Below are 17,733 nucleotides of genomic sequence, written 5' to 3' on the forward strand. Positions count from 1 at the left end.
ATTCAGAGGAATGGGGGGAGTACAAAATTGACAAGGTAAGTAGCCATTTGGATCCCGACCACTGTCACTTAATTTTTTTTTTAATTAGGTTTTTGACCCACGGTGTAACAATCAACATTTTTACAAAATTTTAAGTTAATTGGTTTTTGTATCCCAATTCAGCTCTTTCCCAAGAAAGAGTATGAATGCAGGAAAAAGAATTACACACTTAGCTGGACATCTGTTTTCACTTTTTGAGGTATCAGGTCCACTGCTAAGCAATTGTGCAGCTTTAAAAGAGGCTTGTCTCTTCAGCAATGGAAACTGCTACAGCAAAAATGAAAGCAGAAAGTGGGTAGCATGTCCAAATCCACAAACATCTGCAGTAGCTCAGTCTTCATTTTGTTTCAGTGAAGGATGAACACTAACAGTATTCTGTGGACTGAAGCTACACTGGGGCCCTTTTCACATTACCATTCTAAACTGGATGTTATTCGTTGTTGGCCCAATTGTGAGTAAAGCGATACAGGGATGGGGGTTTTATACAGCAAATTTCCTTCCATTAACAAGCTGTCTCTGAAATGCTATGGCTATTTCAAACAGTGCCACGCCCCCCCCCCTCCTGTCCTTTTTTGCCGCGTGATCTTCCTTGGGCTTTTAAAAAACGTTCTAGGGTGAGCACTATAGCATTAAACCACTATAGCACTGAAGTGCTACTGTGGCGCCATTGAGATGCATTGACACAATGGAGCCAATACATCTCAATGGTGCTGCTATAGCACTTCAGTGCTTTAGCAGTTTAGCACTCTAGCATTCATCTTAGAACATTAAAAAAAAGTCTGAGGAAGATTGTGTGGCAAAAATGGGTGGCGTAAAAAGCGGCATTGTGGAAAGCACTATGGACAGCATACCAGTGATTCAGAACAGCAACAAAGGGGTTGAAAATAGAAAAAAGCAGTTTCCCTCAAGAGCGGTAACCACACTTTGCTAACCTGATGCAAGCGGGTTTGTATGAACAGGTAGATAAATTCTGCTAGCAACCAGTTACTAAAATGGGTCTGTCTGAAATGACAGAAAAAATCCATCAGCATCCAGTTACTAAAACAGAATACAAAGGCAGTTTGAAAAGGGGCTGGGTGTCTAACAAATAAAATAAATCTCTGAAGTATAGACAGGATCCAAAGGTTGCAAGAAGAACATATCTGAATATTTCTAATTTCCCTGCATTGCAGTTCTTTGCCTTCTATGTAACTTTATTACCAAGGCAAGCAGTTCTGTTATAGCACCAGTACTATCTGTAGCTAAGGTTGGCCTGCAAAGATGGCTTACAAAAAATTCAGCCATGGCTGAATGAGTTTGGTCAGAAGCAGCATAGGCAAGATCCACCCCCTTTCCTTCCTTTCTCAACAGTACATGGCACAAATGCTATTTTGTTTTTTGCTCTGAAGGCAAGCGTTTTCCTTTCTTTTCCCCTCACCCCCAAATTACTAGGACTAATATTGTTTGTACGAAAAAATACATGTATTCAGTGTCTTAGGCATGTGAGCTCACAGCAACATCAAAAGAACAAAAATAAAGTAGTGCAGTTCTTATTATCAAGAAAGGAAAATAATAATAATAATAATAACAACAAAAGCACAATACAAAAACATCAACTGGGTTGCCTGCACCCATACATGAATCTGACTGGGGTATGTGGGGTGTGGGTGGAATAAGTTTGTATTGTTCTTGCAGCTTTAATACTGAGATGTCCATCTGGACAAAAGACCATTTATCCCTCATGAGTTGGCAATTGGATTTTCTAAGCAAGGCTGGAAGCAATCATTTCTGCTGGGCTTGTATCACAATGTTGATTCCAGGGATGAGTCAAGGATGTCATCGTGATGGCTATTGCTGTTGGAGTCACTGTCGTAGCTCTGGGGGCTCGAGTAGTTGGCTGCCTCTTGCAATCGCATCAGCATGTTCATCTGAGTAAATAAGGAAGGGCCAGAAGCTTTATTGGAAAGTCCCGTTTGCACGTGCATTTCCTCAGTAACTGAACATCTCCTAACAAACAGAGTTCACATATTACATAAATTCCATGATAGCAGCATATTCAGTAGCCCAAAGGAGTAAAATTACTAGGAAAAGGGTGGATTCTTCAAACAGGTTTTCCTACATGAGTTGACTTTTGCAGTCTCTCTGTACAGCAGGGAATGAATTTTAACTAGGTTGTGTAGATGTATCAGCCAACACAAGTTGGACTGCTTATGAAAATCCAGTGGTCCTAGTTTATGTCAAAAAAGTAAATCTTACTTAAGGAACTTAAAAACATAAGAAAAGCCCTGCTGGATCAGATCAGTGGTCCATCTAGTCCAGCATCCTGCCTCACACAGTGGCCACCCAGTTCCTCTAGACGGCCAACAGCAGGGCATAGAGGTCAAGGCCTTCCCCTGATGTTGCCTTCTGGCTCTGGGATTCAGAGGTTTAGTGCCTCTGAATGTGGAGGCTCCCCTCAGTCACCATGGCTACTAGCCATTGATAGCCTTATCCTCCATGAATCTAGCTAATCCCATTTGAAAGTTGTTTATTCCTGTGGCCATGGGCAGAATGCCACTACATCCTCTGGCAGTGAATCTCACATTTTAATAACTCTCTGTGTAAAGTAGTATTTCCTTTTGTCTGTCCTGAACCTACAGCTCATCAGCTTCACTGGATGCACTCAGGAGAGGGAGAAAAAGTACTCGTCAACTCACTCCACCCCATGCATAATTTTATGAGCCTCTATCATATCCCCCCCTCTTTTCTAAACTGAAAAGTCCCAGGCTCTTCAGCCTTTCCTCATAGGGAAGGTGCTTCAACCCTCTAATCATCTTGGTTGATCCACATTACCCATCCTGGCCCCTACTGTGGTGATTGCCTTCTGCAGGTATGATTAGTATGGAAGTGGCTGTCTAAATAATATCCAGCACACAGTGAGCTATAAGTACTACCATGTGTTTTGTAAGATTTTTAATGCAATATGATAGTATCAAAACCTAATGCACTTCCAACACTTTTAAGGCAGCATAATTACGCACAAAACTTGCAAGGTGAATCCTTCAAGAGTTGCTACAGAACACAAAATGATGATACACTGAATGTCTGGTGGCTGCTGTGGGCAGGTAGCAAAAAAATACTGCCATGGGGAAGTTCACCCTTAAAGAGCCCCCACTACTACAGTTGATTGGCAGAGTCCCCAAGTGGCTGGGTGAAATGCAGGGGCAGAGAAAAACTGTGACTCCCAACCTCTTGCAAGAAGGAAAAGCATGCAGTTTGCCACACTCTCTCTAAAAGAGCCAGGAAGGGGCTGATACGGAGGCTCTAGACCAGGGTTTCCCAATGTGATGTCCATGGGCACCATGGTGATCACAGATACTTCCTGAGCACCCAAAACTGTGATTCAGCACAGGAGGCAAGTCAGTTGTGAAGGCAGAACCAGCAAGGGCTTTTCACTTGGATCCTCCTAACCACTGACTGGAGAAGGATCCCGGATCCTGTAAATGGGATCAGCTGTGAGGCAGTGGTGGTGGTGGTGGTTAGGGAACAGTGGAGCAACCCTTCTGCCCTTGGGTGTCTTCGCCTTGTGGATTTTATCCTTCCTTTCTACGACTGGCTATCTTGTTCTGTGTGCATGTTATTCCTCCCTTGGCTTCTTCTGTGTGTATGTATGTGCTAGTGAGTGTGTGTTTATAATCCCTTTGCCTATTTCCTATCCTCCATTTTGTATGTATGTATGTGTGTGTGTTTGGCACAATCTCCTGTGGCAGCCATTTTGTAGTGGCACCCACCACTCTGCCTCAAAATTCCAGATGTGCTTGCAGGCTCAAAAAGTCTGGGTAACCCTTGCTTTAGACTAGTGAGAGGAGTTGGAGAAGGGTGGCCAAAGATGTGGGGCTAACACAACACCCTCCTTTGGTTCCCCTTAAATACTAATTTGGGACACTGTGAGGCCTTTTTTGCATAGGCTTATTTCACAGCATGGCTGTACTGGTTGAAGACTGGCAACTAAATGCTTGGGGCCAGTTGTGTAGGTTTCTCCACAGAATCTTCATCTTCTAGAACAAATGCAATCAGCCAAGCATATATTCTAGTAAGCCTTCATGTAGTAAGCCTTCATGTAAGTATCACAGGATGATCCCATGGAAAAGCAGCTACTGCAATGCTATTGCAGTGTATTGACTTAGAAAAACATACACAAGGCATAGCCTTTCTATGCAGACTATAATGTTGTGATTTGTAGCAAGTCTGTCTCCCTGTCCTTATCCTTTCCGTGCTAGCCAGGCTGAGTGACTGTTCCGTGTATGTAATCAGTTATTATATACGATGCCTTGAGAACCAGCGGTTAGAGTATTTGACTAAGATCTGAGAGATCCTGATTTGAACCCTCACTTTGCCATGGAAGCTTGTTGGGTGACCTTGGGCCAGTCACACACCCACTCAGGTTAACTTACCTCATTGAGTTTTTTGTGAGGATAAAATGGAGAAGGGGAGATTTGTAAGCCACTTTGGATCCCCACTGGGGAGAAATGTAGGATATAAATGAAGAAAGCTAAATAAGATTAGACTGTGGCCACGAAGTGTAACCATTGTTGTTTTCCATCCCCACTCTCCTTTTCCAATAGTGATGCTTATTCCAAAATATGCCTAAGGTGAGCATGATAGGACAAGCAAAGCACAGTGCAACATAAGCATAACATAATTCTTAGTTCCTAACACAGATGGCTAAATGCATACAGATTCAACCCAGAAATACTGGCTTCCGATTTCACATTTAACTGTCAGATAAAACAACTTGCAAATAATGTTAATTAGCTGTGAGACTGTAGAAGACAAGCCTCACCAGAGGATCTCCTTCAGCATCACTGGGTGGAACTTGCTTGCTGGTTGAACCTTCCCGTGGCATGGAGTACCCATCAAATCCAACGTCTTCTGGCCGCAGTTGCAGCAAAGGAGGCCATTCATGGTGTTGTGGGGTAGCTGCCCATGGATAAGTGTCCATTACCCATTTTGCAGGGTCCTCCCAAGGTGCTCTTCTTCCATACAACTGCAATCAAGAACAAAGTTATCCTTTATGAAAGGCCGGGCAGTTTAATGTATTATGTTATTATATTTAGCCATTTAAGTTACTGCACTGCAGAATGATGCTATTTTAAGTACAGAATGTGAAGAAATTTATGGACTGAGGATTGTCAAAACCTGTGTTTTCTATTACATTCTTGTCTTCATCCTCTTCCATTACAACATCACATCTGTTTTTAGACTACCTTAACTGCAAATGAAGTGATGCAGTGATTTCCAAACGTCTGGAACACACATGAAGCCACCAGACACCAAGTTATACTACTGGTTCATCTAATTCAGTACTACCTACTCTGACTGTCAGCAGCTCTTCGAAGTCTAAGATCTTTTAACTGGAGATGCCAGGGACTCAAGCTCTGTGCTGAGGAAGCTTAGGAGGGGCTCTTCAGTGAGAAAGGTGATGAAGAGTGGCCAAAGTTTTCTGAAAGACAGTTCCTATGGCACCCTCAGACACATGCCTGCTCTTCCATTGCAGTGTGCAGCACTTGGCAAAGGAGGGGGACAAGTGTACTCTAAAATGAATTTGACATACAGGATGACTGTGATGCCCAATAGTTCTGGTAGTCCATATTAACTGAATGTGAGTTCTAGACTATGTGGAATCTCACATGACGTTTTTAAAGCTGTTATTGTACCGTCATGGAATAAACCGGTGCAAGGACGGCTGTTTCACACTGCCGTTCCCTTCCAGTAAGGAGCCGTCTCTGGTGTGTCATTTCAAACCATGCCGCTTTCTTTTCCCGCCATTTCCCCCCCATGCGCACTATCTCCTTGAGAGGGTTTTTTAAAAAAAAATAAAATAAAAACCATTCTATTGGGAGAGCTATGGCACTGAAGCGGGACTACAAATCGGTGCCATAGCGATCTCATTGAGATGCCTGGAATCCCATTTAGATATACTGACATTCACTACGGCTTTCACCTGGAAACAATAAATACCAACTGGGGAAGTCGCTATCATATGCAAAATAATTGTACTGAAAGTGTACAATAAGTATCACAAATATAAATACATGAATTATGAATCCAAAATTATACAAATCCACAATTCGCTTTCCACAGATTATTACTTTCCACAGGTATTTTACTTTCCATAGGTTATTTCACAGGATGTTTAACATAGAGTCTGGCTTCAACTTCATTTCGAGGAAAAGCCAAACCAGTGCAGTAGAACAAAGTTCGAGTCCAGAGACACCTTTAAGACCAACAAAGTTTTATTCAAGATATAAGCTTCCGAGTGCATGCATTTCCTTCCCCCTAGGGAGAGAGCACTGCACATTTGGTTTTTATCCAGGCATTGCTCAGGACTCAACTTGCTTAGTTTCAGCACAAGAATTACACCAGGTACTATAAGGCCATTCTCTAGTCTCTGGATGGTAGCTGGGAAGGACAATACTTACGGCTGCCAAGAGAGCAAATTAAAAACAGTGCTGGCCAAATTTATGCTGCTATGCAGAAATTACCAGGTGAAGTTTTTAACAGCAAAGAGATAAACATTATCACCCCCTAGAGTCAGGCAACTGAAACAGTAATTTCCCAAATAATCAATGATCCCATTTCTTATTGGTCTCTGCAGATGTATATTTAAAATTGCGAGAAGCAGAAAATAATTAAAAATTGGGGGGAGGAGAAACCATTAATGTTGCCTCCTAAAGGATCAGTCATTCAAGTTGAATAACTGAAGCTGTGAATTTCAGTTTGATCTTAAAAACATATCATAGTGAAATAATTAGGCAGAGCAATCACCTTCAGAAAAGGACCTTGGTTTGAAGTTAAAGGCAAAGAGGGTCAACAAAATCATGTGAGTATATCACACAAAATGGCTAGAATCAGTCAAGAAATGTTCATTATCATATTTCCTTTTAGGCTAAATATGGTAAAGGTTAAGATGTTATGAAGTTTGCTCAATTTCATGTTCGTAAGCAACTATACTTGTAAGTAAATCCCATTGAGTTAAACAGGAACTGCACCCTCATAAGCATGCTTAGGATTGCAGTGTCAGTGAGCAATCCTAAACAGGTCTACTTGCATCTTATTCAATGGATCTTACTCCTAAGTTTTCTTAGGATTGCAGCCTCTGCCTCTTACTTCAAATGAAATTATGCTGACCACATGGAAACTGTATGTGCATTTGGTGTGTAGTTTATAGGAAGATACCTCAAAAATCCTGCCCTGTCTTTTTGTGAATACACATAGACAGCCCCTTAGATCACTGAAATCACTGCAATAAAATAAAAGCTGAAGTATAGAAATTGCTTTCCAGATGAAAAAGAAATGGTCATGTTTTTCTCTGTAACAGTTTTAGGCAATTGTTCCTTTCTAATTGTATTTTACTCATGATTCCTCTGCTGTGAAAGTGCTTACACTCATACATATAACATTAAGTAGTAAACACTCCAGGGGGTGCATGGCTGCATTATGAGTACATCATAATCTCATTAATCTTCTGGGCATAAATATATCAATGCAAGTCAAATCCATGACTGCAATCCTCTTTATAATCATTTTACAATGAAGATAAATGCCTGTTACAAGATGTCATTCTTCTAGAAAACAATAAGACAGTAGTAGCTGAACTGAGTTACCCCAGGGCCCATGCTAGGTGGCTCAAGTGGTTAAGACGCTGAACTGCAGGCTGTGGAAGGTCACTAGTTCAGCAGTTCAAGACCCGGGTGCCGCAAGATGGAGTGAGCTCCCGTCTCTAGTTCCAGCTCCTGCCAACCCAGCAGTTTGAAAGCAAGAAATTGCAAGTAGATAAATAGGTACCACTTTGGTGGGAAGGTAACAGCGTTCCGTGCGCCTTGGTGTTTAGTCATGCCGGCCACATGACCACGGAAACGTCTTCGGACAGCACTGGCTCTTCAGCTTTGAAACGGAGATGAGCACGCAACCCTAGAGTCGGATTCGACTGGCTTTCGAGCAAGGGAACCTTTACCTTTACCATGCTAGGTACCATATGTCAGAATAAACTCTCAAAACAAGGTCTGAAAAATTTCAAAAAGGGTGTGGTGGGGGATTCTGATACGCATTCCTTTACATTTCTATGTTTTATCAGCCAACTATAGGATACATTGTTCCTTTTATTTTTGGCTGATTTCTTTTCTAAAGCTTAATTGTAATAAAAAACTAGCCAACCCTCAGCACTTTCCTTAAAACAAATGGAGACACAGAACTACAGTCTTTAATACTATGATGACTAGCTTCTTGAATAACATTAGCAAATAGATATGGAACAAGTGGGGCACCGCAATACTTGCAAGGGGAGAATTCCTCCCCCCAAGTTTCATTTTCCCTTAAGGCTCAGTGTGTGTGGGGGGGGAGACTTGTAGGGGGAATCTCCCCATAGCTGTTCCAGGCCACAACACCCACCTTTAGTGTACTGGCGACAGCAACTGTGCCTAAGAGCTGCTCTGAGCCTGGAGCAGCTCCTGGAGTGTTCTGCTGCAGCAGCCAGGTCCAGAGCAGCTCACAACAACTTTTGAGCTTGATAGAAGTTTCCCGAATCGGAGTTGGAGCAGGCGCCTCAACCATAGGTGTGATGCATAGAGACCACAAATGAAAATTTGGGCCTTCACATGGACAAGGACCCAAAGAGCTATCTCTGGGCTCGCTGAATGGAATTTTTGTTCCTCTAAACAGAGGACATTTCATGAGCTGTCTCTTAGATTCACTTAATTTAATAAAAGATGCTTACCACATGGCACTGAGATGATGGCTTGTACCTGAGACACACACAGTGCCATCGGCAGCAGGGCTACACCCTCCTAAGTCCATTCAGTTCAATTTGATTCAGGATGGTAACATCCTATAGTCTCCAGGAACAAGAGATCAGTTCTGCAGTTCCAAGCCACAGTCTGACTAGCTCTGAAACTATAATACTGCACTAGAAAAAGTTTCATCAAACACCCTACAAAGGTCCAAACATATGAAGACTGCATCCAAACATACAAAGAAACTTATCTGCTCCTTTATCTTCCACTTCACTCTTCTTCAGTAATGGATTTTTTAAATCAATTAACCACATTTTAAATCTTGCACAGCAAATGGTTATTGGGCACTTGGTGATGCCATGTGATCTGGGATTAATGATTCTCAATGGGCAAGTCAGAGCTCAACAGTGAACTTATTACAAGAGTGTGCAGCTTGTTGGATATCTGGAGATCTACTTCTTAAAACTGTTTCACACAGTACAGAGGGGCAAACCTGACCACCAAAAGTGCACACAGAAGGGAAGTGGCGGTCAGTGTGAGCTTCCAGATGAGCATACCTACATAGCATTACACTTGAAAGTACATATTTGTCATATTCATTTTAGAACACCTAGAAATGTAATGCATAAATAACCCCCCCCCCCTTCTCACCAAAAGTAGTTTTATATGCTGCCACAACTGCTTGTATGGTCTATACCAGATACTGGAGGAAAAATTCCTCCTTTAGCAAAAAAGAACAGTTACACAAACTGAACAATATGTTCTCAGTAATTAGACTGACTACTTATTTGAAACGGAAACCTTTAAAAACATAGCTATCTGGCAGCAGATGATTTAGCAGATGGATAATGAACACTGATTTATGTGTATTTATATCCGCTGTAGACCTGTTTCTTTCTTCTTCTTCTCCATACATATAACTTCAATAATGATAATAATAAGCTATGTAATATGTGGCCTAAAGACTTCCTGTGGCAAACTACTCAGTACTTAGCATGAGGAATACCAAGCACCATGCTCAGGGCCGGCCCATCATTATCAAATTTTAGACTCTCGCCTAGGGCGCAATCTCGAGGGTGCCGACCCGTGATCTGAGCGCCCCCCCAAGAGGGGGCGCTGCCGCCACCATGATGGGGAAGCTGTGGGCACCGCTCAGTGCCTGGCGGCATGGCAGGCCACCCAAAGGGAGGGAGGGAGAGGCTGGCAGTGATGGCGGCAAGCAGGCGCATCGGGGCGGAGAGAGTGAAGCCAAGAAGACACCAGGGGGAGGAGGCTTGCTCTGGCTGGCTCTGGACTCGGCGGAGCAACAGGTGAAGCAGCCTCTTGCTGGCCTCACTGGAGGGGTGATGGACAAGGGTGTCCCACGCAAGTGTCCCTCCCTCCAATGCCTGGCAATCTGAAACAGCCCTCCCCACGGGCCACGTCCCACTCACCCGCCCACCCAGAGGAACGCCGGCAGTCCTGCCCTGGCTCCAGGCTGGGTTGAGTGGAGACGGGGACTCGGGTGAGGAAAGTGCACAGCCACCCCCCCCAGCCAGGAAGCCGCCTCCCCTCCCCCCGTGTCCTGGGCTCCTGCGAGGGGAGAGCCGGGCAGGCGGACTTGGGGGCGGGGCTGCTTCCAGAGCATGGCTTTCTTCAAGGAGGCAGCTGTTCCCACTCTGAGTCCCCCCAGGCTCTGTGCCCTGTCCTCCAGCCGCCTTAGGGACTGGCCCCTCGGAAAATCTGCAACTGCGGCGAGGGGGGGGGCGCGCCACATGGCAGCCTCGCCTGGGGGGGGGCACCACAACTTAGCCTCGCCTAGTGTGCAAAAAAACCTGGGGCCGGCCCTGACCATGCTACTAACCATGCTGTACTACCCTGGTGTGCTCCTCTGGTGCTGTAGAGAGACACACAGGTGTAAATATTTAGGATCTGAGTGGAATTACATAAATGTAGAGTATTCCTGATACCTGGGAAAAGATGCTGTTTCCAGTAAGCTCTCTGTATTTAGAAGGATAAATCTTTTCATATATTCATATGTCAGATGTGAAATGCACGATGCAAGGGATTTTCCACATCAAGTTACTTCAAAATCTTGCGCGTTTGGCTTGATTTAAACAAGTTGCAGACAAGGCAAAAGAAATGAACCAGTATGCCTTTGCAATTCATCCAGCAGCACACCCTGGGGTGATATTTGTGCTCAGTTAATACCCACTCTGGCGAGCAGTCTCTAGGGTAGCAGCTAAGCATGTGTAGCTGCTTTATATAGTTAATCACTCAAATCAAGCAAGACACTGGGTGAGTAAGCTCTTTTGCCTCACCCGTGTTACCTTTAAAGCAAGTCTCTTATGTCTTATTATGCAAAGGAAGTGACTGCCACAAGGTGGCAGCAGCCAAAACAGAAAGCCTAGAATTAAAACTTATTAAAATATAATTGACAGGAGTCAGGGGTGGAAGGTTTGGTCTTTCTTTCTTTCTTTCTTTCTTTCTTTCTTTCTTTCTTTCTTTCTTTCTTTCTTTCTTTCTTTCTTTCTTTCTTTCTCTCTCTCTCTCTCTCTCTCTCCCCCTCCCTCCCTCCCTCCCTCTCTCCCTCCCTCCCTCTCTCTTTTTCATGGCCTTTTTAGCAGCTGTGGCTGACATTTATAATGGAAAGGAGGGCAGTGACTATACAACCCTCGACCTTTCACATTTTCACAAACAATTAGAATGAAACGATTGGGAGCTATTAACAGTGGTCTCCTTGGCCTCGGCCCTGACTGATATTTAAATGGCAAAAACAACAGTGAACTCATCCAGCAACTTTGTGTCCCTGGAGTCCCAGGGAGTCAACAGTAAAAAGAGTGGTTCCCGCCCTTCAGTTTAAGATTTTAAAAATGTGTTAAAAACATCAGTGACATCGTTATGCAAGGCCGAACTGCCAGAGCAAGCCTGGGTGCTAAAGGCAGCTTTTATTCTATTCTATTTAATGTTTCTATTTATTTAAATTTTATTTATTCCGATCAATTCTGTGCATGGCAATCCATGCTATCTCCTGCTTGGGCCTCTCTGGATCAGGGGCACAGTGTTTCTGCAGCCGTGAACAGCTGCAAACAAGCCATTGAGACATTCTCTACACCAGTTCAAAGTGCACAGATTACTGTACTGTTAGCCACCTGTGGCAAATTGTATATTTTTTCAAAAACCTCACTGGCCTCTCAATTACCCCTCTCCATTCCCATTCCCTGGGATTCCTTGACCTCTTTTATCAGTTAATAACATTTTAACTGACACACATGTCTTATTGTGTCATGACTGATTAGACTGCTGTTATTTATGTGATTTTTTTTCTAGACACTATTCACTATGACCCATAATTTTACAGTATTTTTACAGGGATATATGCACATTCATCCCTAAAGCACATTCTAGGACCCCCCCCCCCATCACTCCACCCTTGCATTCTGTCTCCCCAACAGCTTCATCTTGAATACTGTGGTCCAACAGTGGAAGATGGGAATTCAACCTGCTTGTGGCAGACAAACACTCAGGAACAGGCAATAGACACAGACCAGAAGCCACAACTTGCAAGTGTATTTCTGCTGTGTGTTTGGAGAAGAGCGTTTCCCTTAATACAAAAACAGGTGAATCTGGGTAGTCATTTAAAACGTGAAGCGGTTCTTAGTCTACTGAAGTTCACAGGGATAAACTGATTTAAATGGAAGTAATTCAGATTAATCTATTTGTGAGTCACTGAAATAAAAGTTGATTCTGGGTTTTTTTTTGGTGGACTGTACATTTGCTGCCCAGCTGGTTAGATCCTTCCACAGGTGGAGAGGGAAACCAGAGTAGCCTGCGAAATGTGCCTAGGTGGACAGAATAGGTGGATACGTTTTGGGGGACTTCAGTGTCCATGCTAACGCTGCCTTGTCTCATGCCTCCTTAGATTTTCCGAATGCCATGGCATTATTAGGACCCTCCCCGGTTGTACTGGCCTCCACGCTCAGAGCAGGCCACATGTTGGATCTGATCTTTTGTACCTGCCCAGCTGGTTAGATCCTTCCACAGGTGGAGAGGGAAACCAGAGTAGCCTGCGAAATGTGCCTAGGTGGACAGAATAGGTGGATACGTTTTGGGGGACTTCAGTGTCCATGCTAACGCTGCCTTGTCTCATGCCTCCTTAGATTTTACGATTGCCATGGCATTATTAGGACCCTCCCAGGTTGTACATAAGAACATAAGAGATGCTGGCCTCCACGCTCAATCATGTACTGGCCTCCACGCTCAGAGTAGGCCACATGTTGGATCTGATCTTTTGTACAGGAACTGATCTGGATTCAATGGTTCTCTGCAAACTGGTGCCATGGACTGATCATTACTTTGTGAAGATTGGTTTGAGATTTGCCTCCTCCTGCTATAGGGGCGGGTAGCTTATTTATGCTCGCTCACAGAGACTTGTGGATCCAACTGGATTCCGGAATGCTCTGTGTGATTTGTCTGGCTCTGCTGGCAGCAATTTTGATGAACTCATTGATGCCTGGAATTTGAGCTTTCAGGAGGCCATTGACCGAGTTGCCCCACGGCACCCTCTTTGCCTCCGTACTACCTTGGCTCCCTGGCAATGTTCCCTCTAAGCTGAGTTAGTGTGAGCTAGCTCACACTAACTCAGCTTAGAGGGAACACTGCTCCCTGGAATGTGGATGAACTAAGGGCAGTAAAAAGGGGCTTAGATGGCTAGAGCAGTGCTGGTGATGAACTCATGATGAAGCAACAAGAGCACTTTATAGAGCCTGCTTGAAGGCTTATGAAGTGGCAGTGAAGTGCTCATACTTTTCTGCCTTTGTTGCATCTGCCATGTTGCATCCAGCTCAATTGTTTAGAGATATTAGGCAACTGACCACCCCTTCAGTGGCTCCAAAAGTACATGAAAATTTGGCTATGTGACACATTTGCGACATTCTTTTCGCCGAGACTTGGCTGCCAGATTTGGAGTCAGTAGGAATCCCAGGGCCCTGTGTGTGCAATTGGGTCCATTTTTGGAAACCAGGGGCCCTGTGTGCACAACTGGGTCCATTTTTGGAATCCTGGGTGCCAGTCTGCACAATCAGGTCCATTTTTGGAATCCTGGGGCCCTGTGTGCACAATTGGGTCCATTTTTGGGCTCCTTAAATCCATTCTCCCAGGCGGATGTTAACAGGATCCTATCGGCTGTTCAGCCTACTACCTGCTCCTTGGTTCTTTGCCCTTCCTGGTTGGTGAAAGCCTCCAGGGAAGTGGTAGGAGGAACCTTGGGAGACACTATCAATCTCTCACTCTCCCAGGGCTCTTTCCCCCTAGCTCCCTCAAGGAGGCAGTGGTGGATCCCCCCCCTCCTGAAAAAGCTATCGTTAGATGAGAGGGACCCAGCAAATTACCGCCCAGTACCTAATCTTCCATTTCTGGGAAAGGTGATTGAGCGAGCCATGGCTGAACAGCTCCAGGAATCCCTGAATGAGATATCTGCACTAGATCCCTTCCAATCTAGCTTCTGGCTGGGGTTTGGGACTGAGAAAGTTCTGGTTGATGATCTCCGGTTACACCTTGATACAGGTGAAATGGTGCTACTGATCCTGTTGGATCTGTCTGCTGCCTTTGACACAGTCCTGGTCAACTGCCTACCCTCCCTAGGTGTGAGGGGTACAGCCTTTTTACTGCCAACTCAGTCAGGAATTTGGGTGTATGGCTTGATTCTTTGCTCTCTATGGGCAAACACGTGTCCATGGTGACACCAGCTGGTTCCCTATCTGTCTCAGGGGAACCTGGGCACAGTAATTCACTCAATAATCACCTCAAGACTGAACTACTGTAATGCGCTCTATGCAGGGCTACCTTTAGAGATGCTTCAGAAGCTACAAGTGGTCCAGAATGTAGCTGCCAGATTGCTGACAGGAGTGTTCTGGTCGGCACATATTACACTTATCCTATGTCAGCTGCATTGGCTCCCAATTGGTTTCTGGTGCCAATTCAAAGTGCTGGTACTTACAGTTAAAGCCCTAAATGGCCTGGAACCCTCATACCTTTGAGACCGCCTCTCTTGACATAATCCTTTCTATATTCTACGATCTTCATATTGGAATTTATTGAAGGTCCCTAGTCCATGAACTGCCCGCTTTATGTCAACAAGGGCAAGGGCTTTCTCAGTAGTGGCCCTCATCCTGTGGAACCAGCTGCCCGAAGAAGTGCGTGCCTTGTGGGACCTTCCTAGGTTCCGCAGGGCATGCAAGGCTTCTCTTTTTCAGGTGGCCTTTGGGTGATTGTGACCCACCAGGCAGCTGGTATACCTCCGCTGTGTCTTCACCATCCATGCATCCTACCCTGCTTGCTAGTGGATAAATTTTAATGGGGATACATTTTTAACCGTTTTATATTTTAATGATTATTTATTGTATGTTTGTATTGTTTTCATTGGTGTATTTTAAATGAGGTTAGCCACCCTGAGTCCTGTTTGGGGGAGAAGGAGCGGGATATAAATTTGATAAATAAAAAAAATAAAAATAAGCATAATTGTACAATTGTACAGAGTAAACATTATTTTGTGTTCAACTTTTAAAAAGGAAGCTTAAAAAATACTAAATCTGACAGATTAGATTTTTTTGCAGCAAAACCCCCTCCAGGAAACTGAAACTACTTTTGCCACAGAAATTCATGCCTTTTCCCTCAAACCACTTCTGTTTAATTAACTGAAGCTACAGAATATTAATGAAGTCTGGAATACCTAAAAAAAGTGAAATTAAGAAAAAATGGACATGAGTGTGCTATATTTAGGTTCATTTGAGCCATTTCTGTTCTTTATTCATTTAAATCATTTTTATTCCTTATTCATTTTCTGGGACAGTGGAGTTTCTGAAATCCCTTCACAGTTAACATGTGTCCCGCAAGGTATAAGTGTACTGAAAACAAACAATCAGGGTTCCTTTCCTCACCCCATCTTCAACTGACCATTCATATGGGAAATGGTCAGTAGTAAAATATTTTGTTTTGTTAAAATGAGGGTTTCTTGGCTCATGGCCCAAAAAACTAGCCCCAGAAATGGTTGACTGTTCTTCTCTTTTTTTGTATATTTAAATTGTATTTCTTTTTAATTTTATCTGATTGTATTTAATTAATTTTATCTGATTGTATTTCTTAGAAAGAAAAGTGTCCGATAGATATACTATTACTGATTTGTTCTGAATGGAAGCACAATTCACAACAAAGATTCAGTAGCCGAATCATGACAATTTACAGTACAACATCATGCTTACTCTTTTGATATGCAGATAGGTAATCAGCAGTATTATTTAAGCCAAATGAAATTTCTGAACAGTTCAACGTTGTAACGACTCAAAATTATTGGTTCTGTTCTAGTATCTGAAATATTCCCTGCTTTTTCTAGTTAAAAAACATTATGAGACCCAGTTTGGTAAATTTATACCAGTCTTTGCTTTGCCTTATTCTTCTGAATAACAGAGAAGAAAGCCAAGTATACGCATCCATGCGCATCTTTAAAAGTAAGTAAATATCTATCATCATAATCCTATTTCAGATGAAAGAAAAGGTTTATGCAGGTCTGCACAACTTGTGACCTAACAAACAAAACTCAAGGAGCTGACTACATATACTGGTAGGGGGGGGGGTGTTGGGTTGGGAGCCTCTCTAGGGTAGTGGTCAAGCACTGGCAAGTCAAAATACATGACAAGTAGATTACATCTGGTTTGGCAGGTCACAAGTTGGGTTCATGTAATTGCACTGTGTCTTAGATTTTCCTCCAGGTTCTTTGTGCCTCACCTGTAGTCCTTCTCTGACAGCCTCAAGAAGATAGGGAACAATGGAATAGTTCCACAGGTCTGTAAACCAAACTCTGGAACCATCTACATCTATTGGGCAAGAGAGGAAGAGTCGTGGACCTATGTAAGAAGGAAAATGTAGATTTTAACAATACCAAAGCACAAAAAATGACAGAAGGGGAATAGGAAAAACAGATTCCTCCAGCAGGGACTTCAGAAGGAAAAACTTGGTATACTACTCTGATGTTCCTGGAAGAAGGACAGATGTAACATATATTTATAATCCCCATTAATTAATCATCTTAAATAAGGTAATAAGTATTTATTATTTACAATGAAGGAACCCATTAAAACCACTGGATAGCATACTTTCTAACTGATTCTATGATAGGGCACAAAGCCTCCATTTTAATATTTTTCTCCTCTGGAGTTAAAATTACATGGCCTCTCTGAAGTGTTGGAAAACATGTCAGAATTTTAAAAGATAATTCTGACATCTTACCAATTGTAACATCTGAAGAACTGTGAGCCTCTAAGAACTTGTTGAGATGTTGCCAGACTTTAGGAATCCATTCTATGATTTTAACCAGTTCTGCATTTCTCATTCTGCCACCGATTTCTGTTTCAACAAGTTTTCTTCTCAAGAAACGGCCAAGAAAACCTTTTACTGGCTCAGTGTGGTTGGCACACAGCACCCATCTGAAGTTGTGGTGCAGCTGAAGGTTAGGCGTTGAGGAAGTTGCCTGGTTCATTGTTCCTATGATGTAAGGACTATGAAAAACAAATGAATCAGCATTTTATGTCTAGAACATTTCTTAGATTTTTGCTACTACTATTTGTTATGGCCATCTATCCCGAACACAGTATTTCGGAAACCTGTACATTGCCTTCAATGCACACCCACCATTTTTTCTACCCTAGTATTGGTTAAGCTGCAGTGATGTTAGGGAATGTACCCCAACATTTAATCTTCTCAGTAAACAGATCATTTGCAAACAAGACTGATTTACATGAGGAAAAATCAGATGCCACTTTGGTTTGAAAAAACCTCATAAAAGGAAGATGGGGTGGGGGAAAATGACAAACGCTAAGGGCAAGAAAGTGATTAAATAGATACAGAACTCTGAATAGGGAGGGATAAAAACTTAGGTTGGAGAAAACCGATGTAAAGAGCCCAGGAACAC

At 43.2% G+C, this 17,733-nt stretch overlaps 1 protein-coding gene across 1 annotated transcript in view; it reads right to left on the reverse strand.

Moving 5' to 3' along the window:
- Positions 1-1,100: 1,100 nt before the first annotated feature.
- The window catches only part of NAV2 (neuron navigator 2), a gene marked incomplete at its 5' end in the record, with an annotated part of 115,417 nt that continues 98,784 nt past the window's right edge, over positions 1,101-17,733 (reverse strand). The window contains 4 exons of the mRNA XM_015420939.1: positions 1,101-1,946; positions 4,841-5,044; positions 16,551-16,669; positions 17,052-17,320. Of these exons, the coding sequence (XP_015276425.1) occupies positions 1,821-1,946; positions 4,841-5,044; positions 16,551-16,669; positions 17,052-17,320 (718 nt within the window). The remainder of the gene's footprint in view (positions 1,947-4,840; positions 5,045-16,550; positions 16,670-17,051; positions 17,321-17,733) is intronic.

This window comes from Gekko japonicus, unplaced genomic scaffold (genome assembly GCF_001447785.1).
Source record: "Gekko japonicus isolate JY-2015 unplaced genomic scaffold, Gekko_japonicus_V1.1 scaffold2876, whole genome shotgun sequence".
Classification (NCBI taxonomy): Eukaryota; Metazoa; Chordata; class Lepidosauria; order Squamata; family Gekkonidae; genus Gekko; species Gekko japonicus.